The 18,903-nt window shown below is 40.5% G+C and overlaps 1 protein-coding gene across 1 annotated transcript in view; it reads left to right on the top strand.

Annotated features, from left to right (window-relative positions):
* The first annotated feature begins 3,044 nt into the window (after nt 1-3,044).
* The window catches only part of LOC113409498 (probable C-mannosyltransferase DPY19L1), a 102,130-nt gene continuing 86,271 nt past the window's right edge, over nt 3,045-18,903 (top strand). Inside the window, exons 1-7 of the mRNA XM_026663487.2 lie at nt 3,045-3,365; nt 4,389-4,457; nt 10,421-10,445; nt 11,766-11,853; nt 12,481-12,618; nt 16,127-16,247; nt 18,104-18,197. Coding sequence (XP_026519272.1) covers nt 3,056-3,365; nt 4,389-4,457; nt 10,421-10,445; nt 11,766-11,853; nt 12,481-12,618; nt 16,127-16,247; nt 18,104-18,197 — 845 coding nt within the window. The 5' untranslated portion in view covers nt 3,045-3,055. The remainder of the gene's footprint in view (nt 3,366-4,388; nt 4,458-10,420; nt 10,446-11,765; nt 11,854-12,480; nt 12,619-16,126; nt 16,248-18,103; nt 18,198-18,903) is intronic.

Here is an 18,903-nt window from a genome sequence, read left to right as displayed (position 1 = left end):
AACTCTCCATTGGTATCAGTGTGGTTGCACCTGGGAAGAATTTGTTCTAAATTCTATAATAACTGGAAAATCTCTGACTCAGTGGATTTTCATGCTAAAGGGTAAGCCTGTTTTATTTTCTCATTAATTGAGAAAAACATCAGCTGCAACCCACAGATGAATTGTTCTTGCAGCTCCGGTTTCAAAAAGTTGGAAGTCTGGATCAGGAAGAGCACAGCTGGGTGGAGGATCCTCACACAGAAGAACTAGGGACCACTCAACTTCTAAGCCAGGTAAAATGGGTACAGCCATCTTTGTTATTATTATTAAGGATATTACAAGATATTTGGGTAGGTTTAGCCTATCACTCATATATTCATAGAATTTAAGGCCAGAAGGGACCATCAGATCATCTAATCTGAGCTCCTGTATATCACAGGCAATACAATTTCACCCTGTTACTCCTGTATTAAGCCCAAGAACTTGTATGACTAAAGCAAAATTTCCAGAAAGGCATCCAGTTTTGATATGAAGACATCAAGATATGGAGAATCCACCATTTCCCTTGGTAGTTAATTCCAAACCTTGACCTGGCTCCGGCTTCCAGCCTGGGGATGGAGCCTTGGAGGCCAAAGAGCTGCAGCTGGGCCATAGTAAGAGCTGCCCTGGCAGCTGTGGGGAGCTGTGGACCCTCCACCTGCCCTGGGTGGGGAGCCGGGGGGGGGGGGGGGGGGAAAGGGGGGGGGGGGGTGCTCTTGGGCCATTTCCCCCCCTTCAGGATATGAACAATTCCAATTGATTTAAACGGGAGTTATTTGTATCCTGAGGGGGAGAATTGAACCCCAGGTGAATATGTAAGAGTGTTCTGATCTCTGCTGTCACAAATATACATAAGATTGCATCTCTCTCCTGTCTCTTTTAAAATAATAATTGTGATTAGATCTATCGACAGATGGCTGCTACTTTATTTAAAAAAATCTGGCTCCCATTACAAACCGATGGAATAGTGAGAGTGAATGTGTGCCAGCAGGCTGACTGCGCACCAGAACACCCTCCAGCCAGAATATTCCAGTCCCCCCTTTTTTTTCCAGGACTTCAGTTTTAATTCTTCAGAATAGCACAATGTCAATGTATCAGACATGTCCTTTTCCCTTTGACCTAGTCAGTCGTATATAAACTGGTCTCTATCACCTGACCTAGGAACTCCCGCAGGAGTCTGCTCCTCCCTACAGTTCAACTGAGCTACTTGCTGGTTGCAAAACTGCTGATGTGGAAGGAGAGAAGTGCAGGAACCCAAGAACAATGTAGGAAGAGAATCAAGAGGAAAGACAAATGCAGAGAAAATTCAGAAGACTAGAAAACCAAGAAGCAGAAGGATATAGTACAGAGTGAGAAAGGGGACCAGAAGATAGGCTGAACAGAGATAACATACAGAACAGGACCAAGGAGTGTAAGTGGTTGGAGTAGACATAAGTTACAGGACAGACAATAACCAAGGGTCAGAGAAAAACAATGAAAGGAATCTGGAGGAGAAGCTACAGTAAAGGGATATGTATTTGTGGGTGGAGGCCCTGCCCTGTGTTCTAGTTAATCATTCTAAAAATGTAAATTAAACAATATATATTTTAACATTGCTTTCAGATCTGATACTATTTGGCCTCAGTAGTCCCTGGCCAAATAAGCACAATTGGGATGGAGAAAGAGTTCTGCTGCAACACAGTCTCCTGTCACAGTAGTGCTGTATTTGCGCCTCTGGAGAAAGAGGAATTGTAATTCTTAGTAATTGTAATTATTGGTGTAGGAGGTGCAGTGATAGCTGTTGTGATTTACTTAAGAAGACTGATTTAGAAAGTTGTGAAATAGTATTTCAGGTTCCAGAGGTACACATACACAGCAACCAGACAGAGAATATGTAGGATTATCCATGTTTCCAGGCAATCAATTATACTGTGTGCTGCTATTATGCTATTCTCTCCATCTCCTATAAAATGAAGGAGTCAGACTGCTTAGTAAAAAAGCCTAGAACTCAGAAATTCTTTAATACCGTCTTCTGGTACCCCAACAAGTGTCCCAGTCCTACAGCACAGTACACACTATCAAGCGTTCCCTAGATGTGACAATGTGCATGAGTGGGATTTTTTTTTTAAGAGAGAGAGAAGCTTAAAATGATTCACTGAAACCCATTTGCAAAATAATAATAATCATCACATCCTTTGTCATGAAAGCCAGAGACTTTAAATCCTGGTCCAAATCCTTAGCTGGTGAAGCCTCTATTGACTGCATATTTGCCCCAGTTGAGCCTCTGGCCCTCAGAAACCACACAAAGCTCTCAAAGCTGTGGGCGGACATAACTAGGCTGTTGCAATCGCTGTAACAAATGATCACGTAAACCACAGCCAGCCACACAGCGGAGGGCCAGGGGAGCCATCTCCTGTGGCTGGGGAGCGATTGACAATTTAGCTCCAGGGAACGAAGCGCGATTCCCCGCCCCAGCTGACATTTAAAAGCAACCCAAAGCCCCGACCGTTCAGCTCCAGCTCGAGCACTTTATTGAATTAAAGAAAAGGTTTTAACGAAATCAACCAAGCAAGAGGGAGCCAGGAAGCGGTGTGGGGCAGGAAGGGAGGCGACGCAAGAGGGGCAGCCCCGAGGAGGGGATCAAGGGGACCAGGACAAGCTTCCCAGCAGCATGGGAGAGGCCGGAGGCTCAGGGGAGCAGCGGGGCGAGGGCAGGCAGAGCCGCACTGGGGGAGGGCGGCTGTCAGGGTCAGAGGAGCGAGAGGAAGGCGGGGGCAGAGCCGTTGGTCTCGAGGGCGGCGCGCGGGCCCGGCGTCCGGCCGTTGCTGTGACAGTTACCAGCAGAACGCCCGGTGCCCGTTGCCGGGGAGGGAGCTAGACTCGGCTCCGGCGCCCCGCCTGCTCCACGTGGCCTGCGGGGCGGAGCAGGCGGCGCGGCCCGGGCCAGCAGCAGCACCACCCATTGAGATCCGGCAGGGCAGAGCGGAGTGTGACCGCCCCGGGGCGTTGCCCTTCCCCGGCCCCGCCCCCACCCCCCGCTAGCGGGGACTATGCGGAGATGGTCGTGCAAACCCGAGGCAGACACAAAGAGTCGGCGCTCAAGCCCCCCGGCGCTCAGCCACCCCCGCCCCAAGCCGCTGGGGCGCCCCAGCCCGGAGCGAGCCCCAGGAGCGGCCGCGGGCTGCAGCAAAAGCAGCCGGGCAGGCAGCTGTCCTGCGGGGCCGGCGCCATGCGGAAGGGAGGAACCGGGAGGAAAGGGGCCAAGAGCGAGCCCCAGAAACCCAGCGGCCCCCTGGCCCAGAGGGTGAGGGAATTGCTGGGCCTGTGCCAAGAGGGGTCGCCTCAGGGCTGGAGACACGGGCTCCAAGGTGAGCGGGACCGCGGGGGGCTGCGCACAAAGCCGCTTCCATCTTGTGCCCCCGTTGGGAAGGGGGGTTAACGGGATTTGCTCCCTCAGGGAGCATCAGCCCCGAGGCCCCTCTCCCAGCCACGTCTCCGTGCTCCTGTCCCCAGCACACTGGGGTGCTGCTGGGCCGATGCTGCCACAGACACACGCAGCCCCCCTCCCTGGCAGGCAGCGCAGCCCCTGGGGCAGGAGAGGCTTTAACACCCCCCATGCCCTGCTCGGGGAGCGCTCCCCGCTGTCCGAGGGCCGCTGGCAGGTTGGAAACCAATTTGCCTGGAAATTGTGTTTCAGGGTAACTCTCTAATTGAAAAAGTAGGGGGGGGATGTTTCTTTCTATTCCTCCCCCGTATATTTAACTGGAGTTGACAGCAGTCAGATGCGTGGGGTCAGTTTCACTGTTCCAACTCTGTAAGAGTCAATTGCCCAAGGAGAAAGGACCCTGAAAGTAGCAGCCAGGAAGCAGGAGAAAAAAACCTTATAATGTTGAAGGTTTTTATAAAAACAATACAGGACATTACACACCATTTATGCAGCATCAGAAACTACATCTTTAAAAAAATGTTAATTTTATTTAGCTTCATTACTATTGGGATAATCTACCTGGCACTTGACAGGTGCCTTGATAAAAGGACTGGGGGATTGATTGGTGCAAAAGAAAAAAAGTCAGAACTTTATGCTTCAAAGTTGGACAATTCAAATGTAAATCTATTTTGTTAAGTACTCTCTCTTTTGTCCAAAATGTCTTTAGAAACACTTCTCATGAACTCTGTAGAAATAAAATATTTATTGTAGTCACCTTGATTTTTGTTTTTAAATATGTTTATTCACTTTGTGCCCAGTTTATCTCAGCTGTTTTGAAGTCAAGTCAAGGTGGCTATAGAATATTAATAGTGCAGCCTGCGAACGGTCTCTTTAAATGAAATTGCTTTTAATTGTTTGAAGTTTAAATCTAAATACTGCTAAGACAGTTATTTTCTTTTTATAGTATTTATTGAAGAAAAAGGGGCCTTCATCATGAGAGCAGATAGCAAGATATGGTTCACTTTTATATTAGGTAAGCAGACAAACATAACAATTCTTAAGGTCTCACTGCTTTATAAAAATGTACTATATCTGAGTTTGTCTGGAATGTAATTGAGGGGGGAAAAAAACCCTGATGCTTCTTTGCATGATAGTTATCATTCCTGTTGCATTGTGTGTATGTGTCTCTGGTGCCCGTGCACCACTCACTCACTCTCACAAATAAATATCTAGGATGGGCTTTTCAATAATGTTTAGTGTTGACTTAAATGAGAGCACAGTTAAGCCAACAATAAAATCCTTTATGCAAGCTAAAATGCAAATTTCAAAACAAATGTATTAGTATTCGACTGTTACTTTTTATTAGGTGTTGTCATAACTATAAAGGGAAGGGGTAACAGCCCTCCTGTGTACAATACTATAAAATCCCTCCTGGCCAGAGACTCCAAAATCCTTTTACCTGTAAAGGGTTAAGAAGCTCAGGTAACCTGGCGGACACCTGACCCAAAGGACCAATAAGGGGACAAGATACTTTCAAATCTTGGTGGGGGGAAGGCTTTTGTTTGTGCTCTTTGTTTTGGGGGAGTTCGCTCTTGGGATTAAGAGGGACCAGACATCAATCCAGGCTCTCCAAATCTTTTCTGAACAAGTCTCTCATATTTCAAACTTGTAAGTACAGCCAGGCAAGGTGTGGTAGTTTTATCTTTGTTTTCTCAACTTGTAAATGTACCTTTTACTAGGGTGTTTACCTCTGTTTGCTGTAACTTTGAACCTAAGGCTAGAAGGGGGTCCTCTGGGCTCTTTAAGTTTGATTACCCAGTAAAATTATTTTCCATCCTGATTTTACAGAGATGATTTTTACCTTTTTCTTTAATTAAAAGCCTTCTTTTTAAGAACCTGATTGATTTTTCCCTGTTTTTTTAGATCCAAGGGAGTTGGATCTTGCTCCACCAGGAGTTGGTGGGAGAGAGGAGGGGGAATGGTTAATTTCTCCTTGTTTTAAGATCCAAGGGGTTTGGATCTGTATTCACCAGGGAATTGGTGAAGTCTCTCTCAAGGCTACCCAGGGAAGGGAATTAGCACATTGGGAGTGGTGGCAGCGGACCAGATCTAAGCTGGTAGTTAAGTTTAGAAGTTTTCATGCAGGCCCCCACATCTGTACCCTAAAGTTCAGAGTGGGGAAGGAGCCTTGTCAGGTGTGCATATGTGTGAACATGTGCATGTGTGTGTACACTTCTGATTTTTCATAATTCCTTAGAAATGCATCTGGAACTTGTAATAAATAACTAATTATTCAGTCAGTTAAATCTTTTTATTCTTAACATTACAAACATCCTCTTCCCCTAACAACTTAAGAAAATTATTACTCTGTTAGTATAGGAGTTCAGAATGTAACTTTGGAAAAGGATGGGGAAATAGCCCCATATTTTTCAATTTTTTAAATTTATATGCTGGTAACGCCATTGTCCCAGGACACTTACAGGAGAAATTAATAACTGGCTGTGATTAATGGCCTAAGATGGAAGTTTAGGGTCATCAGCTTTCTTCTGGTCAGTCATTATTTTCCAAGACATTCCCTAGCTTGTGACCTTTATTGCTTCAATACCGTAATCTCTGTAACACTTTGTTAGTTGTCATTATTAGCTTAAGAGCACTTAACTATATGTGGATATAATATCAAATTTATTATATTTTTGAGGATGAGAGGAAGATGATTCCTTGATATATTATGCTTATGAGACAAAAATTAAATTTATTGGCACACTACTGGAAATGATTGTAAAATATCTGTTTGCCATGTTAAATGAAAATGCTGGATCTTAAAGTTAAAAAAAGTAAAATAAAATCAACAAACATATCAAATTTATCTGTTAAATATCTTTGAAGTTATTTGGTGTTAAAATAAGATTAATGTATTGTAAAATTTTGGGTGATATTGCTGATAGTGGTATTTGATCTTACTGATATCTCCTAAGGGCTTGTTTACACTACTGTGTGGGGCGATCAAAGATACACAACTTCAGCTGCGTGAATAAAGTAGCTGAAGTTGACATACTTAGATCTACTTACCGCTGTGTCCTCACTGTGGTAAGTCGACAGCTGACACTATCCCGTTGACTCTGCTTGCGCTCCTCATTCTGGTGGGGTACCAGAGTCGACGGTAGAGCACTCAGCGGTCGATTTATCGCATCTATACTAGACGTGATAAATTGACCCCCGCTGGATCGATCGCTGCCCGACGATCCGGCGGGTAGTGTAGATGAGCCCTAAGCCTGGCTAGATTCTAGAAGAAATTGTATTAGAGAAATAACATTTAAATAGCAAATTTCTTCCTATTACGAAGTAATTGATAAGTAAATTGTCAATAAATTGTTTCATTCACCAATGACATGCAGCATCCTCTCAGACTGAAACATAACTGTTGTTTAAAAGGCACAGCAACACTAAACAACCAATTTCAGGCAGGATTCGAATACTTTGTTCAGCTGAAATTTCAGAGGGGATTTAGGCAGGCAGAATATAATTTCCAGATCTGAAATTTGGCCGTGACACCAGGGCTAACAAGTGAATGCTACAGGTATAAATGTCATACCCTTTTATTCCTACAGAATATAAATCCATACTAATGTAAATATGTGAGGTCTACTTCAAAATCTGATTAAAAATGTGAACATTTGACAAACATTTGACAGTTTTGTTATTGGTTTAATCTTGTAATCTTAATCTTGAAAGGGCCAGACTTTCAAAAGTACTAAGCACCGACTACTAGAGTGAGATTTTTCACAAGAGCTCAGCTCCTATTTAGGCAGCTAAATGAAGTTGCAGGACTTCTAAAAGTGCTCAGCATCCTGCAGCTTCAATTGTTCTTTCTTTGGAAAATCTGGTCATTTCATTTAGATGCTTCATTAGGAGCTGAACTCTTGGAAAACCTCACCCAGTTTAATTTTCAATAAATCTATATAGTTAGCCTGAAAAATAGTAAACTGTTATTCTTTTGCCATAATTAAATTTCAAGACAGAATATAACAAATTATAATATGATTGATATTCCTTCTTGAATTTTTGAAAGTATAAGTAAGTCATTTACCAGTAAATTTTGACTATTGTATGAAGAAATCTCAGCCTCTGTTCTGCTGGCAGATCTGTGCCATATGTTGTGACTTAAAAATGGCTTCCCTTTTCAATAGTACTTCATTCCCAAATTATATTTATGCTTGTATGCTAACATGTTTGTGCTTGAATGCTAGTATGCCGTTCAAGTTGTGTTGCAACAGAGTCCTTTTACATAATTATTTCCAAGTCTTGAAAAAATGTGTATATGTGCTTATCTTTAAGCATGTGTGTTGTCCCATTAAGCAACCAAATAGTTCTGTTGAGCTCAAAGATTTAGCATGTGCATAAATCTTTGCAGAATGGAGTCTTGGGTGGTTTTTTATTATTCCAAATAAGAGCATTAAAAGCACTACAACATGAGAACATAAAAATGGCCATACTGGGTGAGACCAAAGGTCCATCCAACCCAGTATCCTGTCTTCCATCAGTGGCCAATGCCAGGTGGTTCAGAGGGAATGAACAGAAGAGGTAATCATCAATTGATTACCCCATCACCTATTCCCAGCTTCTGGCAAACAGAGACTAGGGACAGCATCCCTGCCCATCCTGGCTAATAGCCATTGATGGACCTATCTCCCAGGAACTTCTTTCTTTTTTTAACCCAGTTATAATTTTGGCCTTCACAACATTCTCTGGCAAAGTGTTCCACAAGTTGACTTCATTGTGTGAAGAAATACTTCCTTTTGTTTGATTTAAACCTGCTGCCTATTAATTGCATTTGGTAACCCCTAGTTCTTGTGTTATGAGAAGGAGTAAATAACACTTCCTTATTTACTTCCTTCACATCATTCATGATTTTATAAATCTCTATCTTATCCCCCCCTTAGTCATCTCTTTTCCAAGCTGAAAAGTCCCAGACTTAAATCTTTTCTCATATGGAAGCTGTTCCATACCCCTAATATTTTTTGTTGCCCTTTTCTGAAACTTTTCCAATTCCAATATATCTTTCTTGAGATCGGGTGACCAGATCTGAACACAGCATTCAAGATGTGGGCATACCATGGATTTATATAGAGGCAATCTGATATTTTCTGTCTCATTATCTATCCCTGTCCTAGTGATTCCCAACATTCTGTTAGCTGTTTTGACTGCCACTGTACATTGAGTGGATGTTTTCAAAGAACTATCCACAGTGTCTCCAGGATTTCTTTTCTGAATGGTAACAGCTAATTTAGACCCCATCATTTTATGTTTTCCAATGTGCATTATTTTGCCTTTATCAACATTGAATTTCATATGCCACTTTGTTGCCCAGTCACCCAGTTTTGTGTGATCCTTTTGTAAACTCCTCACAGTCTGCTTTGGACTCAACTATATTGAGTAGTTTTTGTATTATCTGCAAATTTTTGCCACCTCACTGTTTATCCACTTTCCCATATTTATGAATATGTTGAATAGGACTGGTCCCAGTACAGACCCCTGGGGGACTCCACTATTTACCTCTCTCCACTCCAAAAACTGACCATTTTATTCCTACCCTTTGTTTTCTATCTTTTAACCAGTTACTGATCCATCTTATTTCATGACAGCTTACTTTGCTTCAGAGCCTTTGGTGAAGGATCTTGTCAAAGGCTTTCTGAAAATTCCCTCACACTATATCCAGTGGATCACCCTTGTCCATATGCTTGTTGACCCACTCAAAGAATTCTAGAAGATTGGTGGGGCACGATTTCTCTTTACAAAAACCATGTTGACTGTTCACCAACAAATGGTGTTCATCTATGTGTATGATAGTTCTGTTCTTTACTATAGTTTGCCCGGTACTGAAGTTAGGCTTACCGGCCTGTAATGGCAGGTATCACCTCTAGAGCTTTTTTTATAAATTGGCGTTACATTAGCCATCCTCCACTGATCTGGTACAGAAGCAGATTTAAAGGCTAGGTTACATTACCACAACTAGTAGTTCTTCTTCGAGTGATTGTTCATGTGCATTCCAAGCAGGTGTGTGTGCGCCGTGTGCACGCCAGCCGGAAGATTTTCCCTTAGCAGCGTCCGTAGGGTCGGCCCTGGCGCCCCCTGGAGTGGTGCCTCCATGGCGCCCCTATATAGGGGCCCGCCAACCCTCCACCCTCTCAGTTCCTTCTTACCGCCGGTGACAGCTAGCTGGAACTTTGCTCGTTCTTGCAGCAAGCCTAGCAGTGCCTCCTCTAAGTGTATATTTATATTTATAAATTTAAAGTGTAGTGTAAATTATATGACCAAACATTTAAGTTTTTATTAAAAGCTGTATGTAAAGTTATTGTCAGAGAAATGTTTTTTTAGCTGCATTTTGTTTGCTGGGGAAGGAATGTTCTTCTGTGCCATTTACATTACAGATTTTCATAGTAATTGTAAGTAACTTTTTTCTTTAACATAATACATACACATTGTGCTTGTTTTTTCCTTTAGTCATATAGACTTTGTTTTGCTTCTAGTTTTTATTCAATGCAAGGTATCTTGTGACATACAAGATGCTAACTGTAGAATATATTACTTTTTAAAAATCTGACTAGTATTGCTGTCTTAGATGTATTAAAGTGTACTGTGTCAGCAAAGTTAGATGTGACATTTGGCTTTTAACGGCTTATTATTTTTCTTTCTTGACATTTGAAATAAATGGCTTGAATTCTAATTGGTCCATTAGTATGTATTGAAGTATTATGTATTAATACTGTCCATTTAATTCCAGATGTTTAAGTGTTGCCCAAAAAAGTTCATCTCAAAAGCAGCCCAGGTTACTCCTATTCCTTCCTTCTCCTAGAAGCTGAGTTGAGCACCGTCTGCAGTGTGCAAGCCCCGAATAACAGTTCTGTAATTATTTTAAAGAACATTGTTTGTTTAAATGTTTGATAATGAAGACACTCACCTCCTTTTTTTTTTATTTTTATTTTTTTATTTAAACAGCTGCTTTTGCAGGAGTTTTACACTGGTAAGATTATTTTTATTGGCTTAAGGTTGATATAAGTAATTAGAAATATTACTATGTTTAAAAAAAAAGGGAAGTATCATATATATAGATATAGATGGATGGATAAGCTACCGGGGTTACTAATTTATCCATTATCTTCACATCTTTCCTTTCAGTGAAAGTTGTCGTCTTTAACATAGAATTGTTCTGTTTTTGTGATTCTGAACTTGAAAGATTTCCCCCTAAATGTTTTGCTCAAGGGCAAAATCTACTGTCTGGGTGAAAAATACCTATATGGCCGTGACCCTCAAAGCCATGCATATTTTCACTGGCACTTCTTCCTATCATCCAGTCAGTTCTGAGGGCCCCCAAATAAATCCTTTCTGTTCCCCATTTAATTCTGCCCATTAATAAATGCACTAATTCTGTATCCCATTTTGCCTCTTTTCAGGGCTTCTCTACTTATGCTCGCTCTCTTGTGTGCACGTTAGGCTCTTGGCCTCCCAGTTACTACCGCTCTTCCTAAGACCTTAGCTCCAGTCCCACTTCCCACTTTTTAAAGGTGCAATATCTGTGAAAGGATCAGTGACTGCTTTTCTACGTGTCTGTGGAAAAAACTGTAGCAACTCCAGCCATTCTGCTCCCCTAGCCCTTCTACTTCCCTCCTCCAAAAAAAAAAAAAAAAACCCACAAAAAAACCCAACCCACCAAAACCTATAACGAACCCCCCAAAACTAACAATATCTAGTGCTGTTTCTCTTGCAACCTCCCTCCTCCTAATAAAGGGATAGAGGCACTTGGCTGTTATGTCTGTTCTGCTCCTTTCTCCTCCCCTCTCTTCCAGAGAAGGCGCCAACCCTACTCCACATGCTTGCAGAGGCAAAATATATATTTCCTCTGGCAAGTGGTGTTTCCCCCCCCCCCCAAACCATTCACTGATTTGGTGGGCATACATCAGAATTTCCTTCCCTGAAGTCAGATTTGTTAGTTTTAAGAGCACTTAGCTTTTGATCCCCGTGTCTCTTGCACTTTATTTATTATAAAATATTATTTATATATGTATTTGATTTTTTTTTTAAAAAATGCCTTTTTAATGGTATTGTAAGAGACACTTGTAGATTCATGTTCTCTTTATTTTAGTTAACTCACTTAAAATGGATAGTGTGAAGAGAGAGAGAGTGGAAAGTAATCATCAGTATGACACCAGACTGAATTACAGTAGCTGCATTAAGTCTGCCGTGTTTTCTGATGTGAAAATATTTACTAAAGGTTTCCATATGTATAAATTAGTACGGGTTTCAAAACCTGAAAATTGAAACTGAATAGGTTTTGTTCATGCAGGTGTCATATTACAACTCTTTTTGAAAATGACCGTCATTTTTCTCACCTCTCGACGCTGGAAAGAGAGATGGCTTTTCGCACTGAAATGGTTAGATCTTTTTTTCTTCTAAATAATTTAAATAAAAAGCGACACTATAGTCTTGAAAGCTTGTCTGCAATAATTGATTGTATAACTTCCAAAATTCCACAGAAATAAAGCATTTGTGTTATTTTTTCTAAGTAACATATATTTATATGTTAATTTTGAGGTACCAATTTCTATATAAATTGAGTTCCCTTTCAAATAGGTTTCAAAAATATTTTATTTTAAACATATGATATTGTGACCTAATGTACAGTTTCAAATACCCTATTTCATAACTTTATAAAGTTATTAATGAAGTACATATTTAAAAAGTGAACATTTACCCCCATATACCAGTTTCTCTGTCGCTTTAATGAAATGTATATCCTAACTGCATGGGATATTTTTAACTACCTTTCTCTATAGTATTTCATGCTTCTTTTGAGACAAAATGGAAGTTCTCTGGGTGTTTTGGACAACTGAGTTTCGAAACTGTATTAAAATGAAGAAGCTTGGAAAATTGTGTAGTTGTCCTAACTAGATTTATCTTAGTCTTCTTTTAAGTGGAATTCATTATTATAAGAAGTCTTATGTAGGACAATACAAATAGTACTACCTGATTAATTTCTGCTAAATTGTGCATCCTTTTAGGGCCTTTATTATTCCTATTTCAAGACGATTGTTGAAGCACCATCATTTTGGAATGGAATGTGGATGATTATGAACGATAAAGTAACTGAATATCCTCTGGTGATTAATACGTTAAAAAGGTTCAATCTTTATCCAGAGGTGAGCCATATTTTGAAAGGAGTACCTGTTTCTGTGAAAACTCTGGTTAATGTCCTAGTGCTTTATTTAGAAAGTAAAGATTGTGCTGAAAAGGGTGATACTGCTATAGGGCAGAAAAAAATATTCCCTGAAATAAACATTTAATTATATTGTAACAGAATTTAAGTATTGTATGGTAACTTCTTCGTTTAAATTAGGTAGCTATTATATGTTTCTATGATTTGGTTTACACTGGTGTGTGCCCCCTCACTGATTTCAAGCAGGTATCAGTCAATCAAACTGTAGACATTTTTCACACCTTAATTTTCCACTCTTCAGTTGCAATCTGTTTTCATTCTTCCCTTGCTTTCTTGTTTTTCTTCCCTCTACTGAAGACTGGCAGGTTGGTGATGCTGCTTAACCTCAGGGTAACCTGTTTCTTTCACATCACCAACAGTTTCTTTAAGAAACCGTTTAGGAGGCACTGTTGGTGAGCAGCTTGTGTGCATGTGAACAACATATTTCGAAGGACTACAGTTACTGTAGAGTAAATAACAATTTTTTACTGGTTTGATTCAGAGATCACTGAGTGAGGATTTTTGGCCGGTGGTATGCAGGAGATTAGATTAGATTCTGATCTTCTGGGGCGGGGAGGAGAGCATGGAGCCAGGTAGGGAGCTTGCAGACTCCGCCAGCTCCCCCACTCCCAGCACCAGTGGAGGTCCCAGGCTGAGCACCACCGCCTGCCCACCCCCCCCAGCACCAGTGGGGGTCCCGGGCCGAGCACCACTGCCCGCTCCAGCACCAGCGGGGGTCCCGGGCCACGTGCCACCGCCTGCCCCCCCCCCAGCACCTGGGCTGCCCTCCCTCAGCCCCCGCGGCGCCCCCGGGCAGCCCCCGCCCCCAAGTTTTAGTCGGGGGTATATAGTAAAAGTCATGGACAGGTCATGGGCCATGAATTTTTGTTTACTGCCCGTTACCTGTCCGTGACTTTTACTAAAAATACCAGTGTCTAAAACATAGCCTTAATGATTAGCCATGTTATCTAAGGAAGCCTTTGACAAGAATATTGTTAGTGTTTAGTACCAGATACATGAGTAGCTGTGTATAATATTTAAAACTAGTGTAGCCCTTGAATGGACTCAAGAGTTTATTCCTGATAAAGGTCACTTAGAATTTCTTGTATTGATGAAACAGCAGGGTGTGTCAGACAAAATTTTCAAAGGAGCCTAACTAAGATACTTACCTCACCAAGGGTGTTTGAGAATCTCCTCTGTAGTATTTATTGAGTGTGCAGCGGCACTCAGTAACATTAGCTGATAACTCACTTCATGATAAAAGTGTATCAGTGGCTCTTTAAGGTCTGGTCGACCATTTAGTCCTTTGAGCGACATTAGAGTTTGTAGCTAAGGGTATGTCTACACTACAGGATTAATCCGAATTTAGATAATTCGAATTTGGGAAACAGGTTGTATAAATTCGATTGTGCGCGGCCACACTAAGCACCTTAATTCGGTTTTAAACCACATTAATTCGGTGGTGTGCGGCCACACTACCCCATTAACTTAAACACAGTAATTCGGTGGTGTGCGTCCACACTAACCCTAATTCGAATTAACAAAATCGATTTAGGCTCTACTCCGTTCGTCGAGGTGGAGTACAGAAATCGATTTAAAGGGCCCTTTAATTCGAATTAACTGGCTCTGTAGTGTGGACGGGTGAAGGGTTAATTCGGATTAAGGCAGCTAAATCCGAATTAAAGTCCTAGTGTAGAACAGGCCTAAGGAATCTTATCCCCACAAGGCTCAGGTTTCTGCAAGGAGGGCTGAAAAAGGGAAACGTGCTTTTTAAGAATTTAAGTTGATTTGTTTCTTCTGGTGCATACAAAAGAGATACAAAAGGGGAACCTGTGCTGAAATCCTATCTCCTCTAAAATCAATGGCAGAACTCCCCTTGACTTCAGTGGGGCCAGGATTCATCCCTGAAGTGCAACTTTCTTCGAACTATCTCTTATGTTAGGTCACAGTTCTCATTGCTTGGAACTTTAATTATGAGTGTGCCTGACATTCTTGAACTTCAGAATTTGCTTTTCCTCTAGTCAGTTTAGATGTTCTTTGTGATGGCAATTGGATGATTAATGGTCACTTGTGATTAAAGCACAGCTCTCAGTGATGAATAGCCTAGGTTCTATTCTCAGTTCAGCCAGACATTCTATCTTGCCTTGACTTTTGTGCCTTAGATTTTCTATCTGTAAAATGGGGATAATACTATTTCCTATCTCTCAGGAGTGTTGAGGCTTAATTCATTCTTGGTTGTAAAATGCATTAAGATGTTCGAATGGAAGGCAGCACTATGGAAGTGTGGTATTATGGCAAATTCTGAGCTCCTTAATCAGATGAATTCCAATTCTCTCTATAGGAATTAGCCTGAATAAGAAGAGAGTAAAAACTGAATATGGAACTCAGGATTTGTCCATTACTATTACTATTATTCTGGCCATGCCAAGAGGTAGCCTTATTGTGTTCTCCTTCTTACTTAGTGATCCATAAAGAACATTATGCAATTCTTAATGTCTGTGTGATTATTTTCCCTAAAGAGATGTCTCAGTTTCATGTTAACCATCTCTCTGTGTCAGATATCTAGAGGTGTCCTGGTCAGATGAATTCAATCTTATATTAGAGGGGCGTGAGTAGGGTATTTGGATACTTTGTTGTTTGACAGCTTGTTCTATGCATGTTTTCCCAACTTTGTGGGCAAAATTTGGGACCACCTGAGACACATCAGCTATGCAAAGTTGGCCCATAGAGTTCCTTCCATAAAATGTTCAGAACCATGTAGGAATTGATATATTTGAATACAGTGGTTCTCAACCAGAGGTATGTGTACCCCTGGGGGTATGCAAAGGTCTTCCAGGGGGTACATCAAGTCATCTAGATCTTTGCCTACTTTTAGTACAGGCTACATAGAAAGCACTAGCGAAGTCAGTATAAACTAAAATGTCATACAGACAATGACTTGTTTATACTGCTATATATACTGTGCACTGAAATGTAAGTACAGTATTTATATTCCAATTGGTTTTTATAGTGTTATGGTACAAATGAGAAAGTAAGCAGTTATTCAGCAATAGTGTGCTGTGACACTTGTGTATTTTTATGTCTGATTTTGTAAGCAAGTATTTCTAATTGAGGTGAAACTTGGGGGGTATGCAAGACAAATCTGACTCCTGAAAGGGGTACAGTAGTCTGGAAAAGTTGAGAACCACTGCCTTACGTTGATGAGTATATAGACTTCTGATGTTAAGCAGGTATAGTGTTAACACTAATGCTGAGCAATAGAGCTATGCTGGGTATTCAAAGTGAATCATCTCCAAAATGCTTAGTTTTGTAGAAATTAAAAATATAGAGCCTTGGAAACACTTTCATGGCATTTTCTAGTTCCTGTCTGTTTGAAAGGCTGCCTTAGGTATTGAGATAATCTCTAAATCTAAGTTCCTACTTAGAAACTTCAAATCCTATTTTCTACACAGGTGGTCCTAGCCAGCTGGTACCGCATATACACAGGGGTAATGGATTTTATTGGTCTTCAGACCAAGACATGCTGGACTGTAAACAGAGGAGAAAGGCTTAGTCCTGTTGAAAGCTGTGAAGGCAAGTTTTTTTCCCTAGTGTATTCTTGTGGTTTTTGCATGTATTTTGGAAACAGTAATGTTAATGTGTGTTCATCACTGGCTCATTTTGGTTTAGTTAAGCCTGTGTTTTAGTGAATTTTGCAACATAGTGTATGAAAAACATGGAAAAGATGGGATTTTGTGCTATGACCCGTAGAGGTATAGCACAGAATTTGCATCCCAGGTGGTGAGGACTAGGGGCTTGTCTTCACTGCAGCACTAGCTTGAGCTATAACTTGAGATTTGCCTCTAACCCAACTCTCGTCCATGTGCAAAAATGTCTAGCTTGAACTAATGGGCCTGTTGAGGAGGATGAGTTGAAGCCGCAATGCTGCAGACACGGGAGTTGGTAATGTACTGGGCATGCAGCAGCTCGAATTGTAATTCCTCAGCTGCTATCCAAATTAGACTGTGTAAGTGAAGTGTTTTGCATTTCGGTCTGTCTCACTTGCGCTAGGCTAGCTTGAGTGCAGTAAATCAAGTGTACAAACTCAAGCAATTGTTCTAGTGGAGGTAAGCCTAAATTGGTTTTAAGCCATCTTTGAGCCCTTCCAATTCTGGGTTACTCTGAAAGCCACAGTGGCCACTGGCATAATTTGGACAAGCTCTCGGGGCTGTATAAGTTAGGCAGCCTTGCTGGGCTGCCATCTGGGTGACAGTGCTACTCAAATATCTGCAGTGCTGCGGCCCTGCCCTCTACATGTCCCATACACCAGAGCTTGTGAGGGAGTTTCAGAAGGCAGCCTTCCATAGTGTCTTCCATAGTGATTGCACTGGGGGAATCCTCTCCTGGGGTAATCTGGATCTTTCACCCAGTTTAAATGGGCTGGAATGGATGTGAGGATCTTGTATCTGATCTTTAGTTCCCAGAGCTCAGGCATGACCAACTGCTATTTCATATGTGGAGGAATGTGCTTGATAATGTGTGATAAAGCTTTTTATAATACCTTACGTACAAAAGGTGTCTTGTAAAACAACCTTTTCATTTTGTCTCTTGAAATTTAGAAATATGCTATAATTTAACTGAGTTGTATAAATAAGATTCACATTTAATTAAAAAAAATCTTTAAAAACTTTTATGGAACAGACTTTAAATCCAGTTTTACCTTAAGAGGTATATCCTTTGTTTTTAAAATAAATGTAAAGGTTAAAACTACTGGTAATGGAATAAAAAGTTAATGGATTAGTTTGAATTGTAACTGTATATTGTGGGGTTTGTGCATGTATGAACTGCCCTCTATTAAGAGAATCCTAATTCACTTCTGCTGTAACTGTTTTAATACTTCATTATTCTTAAGCTACCCCAAAAAATAATGACTCCATTCAGAGTCAGAACAATTCACTTTTTATCTAAATTAATCAAAAGCAAGATATTTTGAATTATTCTCCTGACTTCTTTAAGAGGCAATATATTGATACTTATCAGGGCTTCCATACATGCCAGCCAATTCATCCTCCGTTTTGAAGAAATTCCCTCCTAGGTTTTCAGCATGTAGGGAATAATGTCTGCGGGTGTCATCTTTTCCTTGCCAGCCTTTATGTATTGAACATGGCTCTTTAAATTGACTTTATTGTGGGACTTCTTGTTTTTGTTTTTGAATGCCTTGAGACTGCATCTGATTCACACATTTTCTGGTGGTGCAGTCCTCTTACCTACTCCCTCAGTTAGCTTGGAGATATCAAAAAATAAATTATTTTTCTCTATTTACATGTAGTAAGGTAACATGTTTTTTAACACGTTATTCTGACTTTTTGTTGCTAGAATAGATACATATTTAAAATCTGTCCTATTAGTATATTTTTGTCAATATCTGTATGTTAATTGCTGTTTGTTAGGATTGGGAGACCCTGCTTCCTTTTATGTTGCTGTGATCTTTCTTTTAAATGGACTAATGATGTCATTGTTCTTCATATATGGCACATACCTAAGGTAAGACAGTTGAGCAGCAAGTGATTTCAATGGTAACAAGTGTTTATGGTTTTTAGTAAAATTATAGTGCTTGTAAACATTTTAATAACTTTTTAAAGTAAAAATGTAAGTGTTTTTTGGGATATTCAGTGAAGCAGTTATTTTGGGGCATTATTTACATGTTACTATTAAACATATACTGTTTTTGTAGAAGAGCTAGTTAATCCCTTAATTTGGATTACAACTAAGCAAATATGAGAAGATAAAAATATCAAGGAGGTAGTATTTGGAAATCAGTAAGAAGGATAGTATAAATTTTTAATAACAATGACATCATGAACTCAGTTATTAATGTCACACATTTTCTTTTTAAATGTAGATGTTCAGTTATGCCTCTAACCAAACCCAGAGTTTTATAGTACTTTGATTGCAGCTATACTGTGCTCCTTTGATTTTAAACTTCTTATCTATAAACCATAAGACGGAGGTTTCTTTCCTTCTCAGTTGGTGCAATCTTAAGAAACAAAGAGTTGCATACATTTCCTCTTGCTGTGAATTTCTGTTTTTATTTACAGTATCTGTATACAATTCAGGAACCAAAATGGATTCGGTCACACTTCTGTTTTTCTATTGAACATGATGTACCGGTACTTCCCTTTATTCTCATAAGACTGGTGCAAAAACAAATAATAATTGAGTGGGCGATGGATGAATTGGTCTCGTACTT

Source organism: Terrapene carolina, unplaced genomic scaffold (genome assembly GCF_002925995.2).
Source record: "Terrapene carolina triunguis isolate 2854851 unplaced genomic scaffold, T_m_triunguis-2.0 Scaffold33715, whole genome shotgun sequence".
NCBI lineage: Eukaryota > Metazoa > Chordata > Testudines > Emydidae > Terrapene > Terrapene triunguis.
The sequence above is the reverse complement of the archived record's forward strand: the minus strand, read 5'-3'. Positions and strand labels throughout refer to the sequence as shown.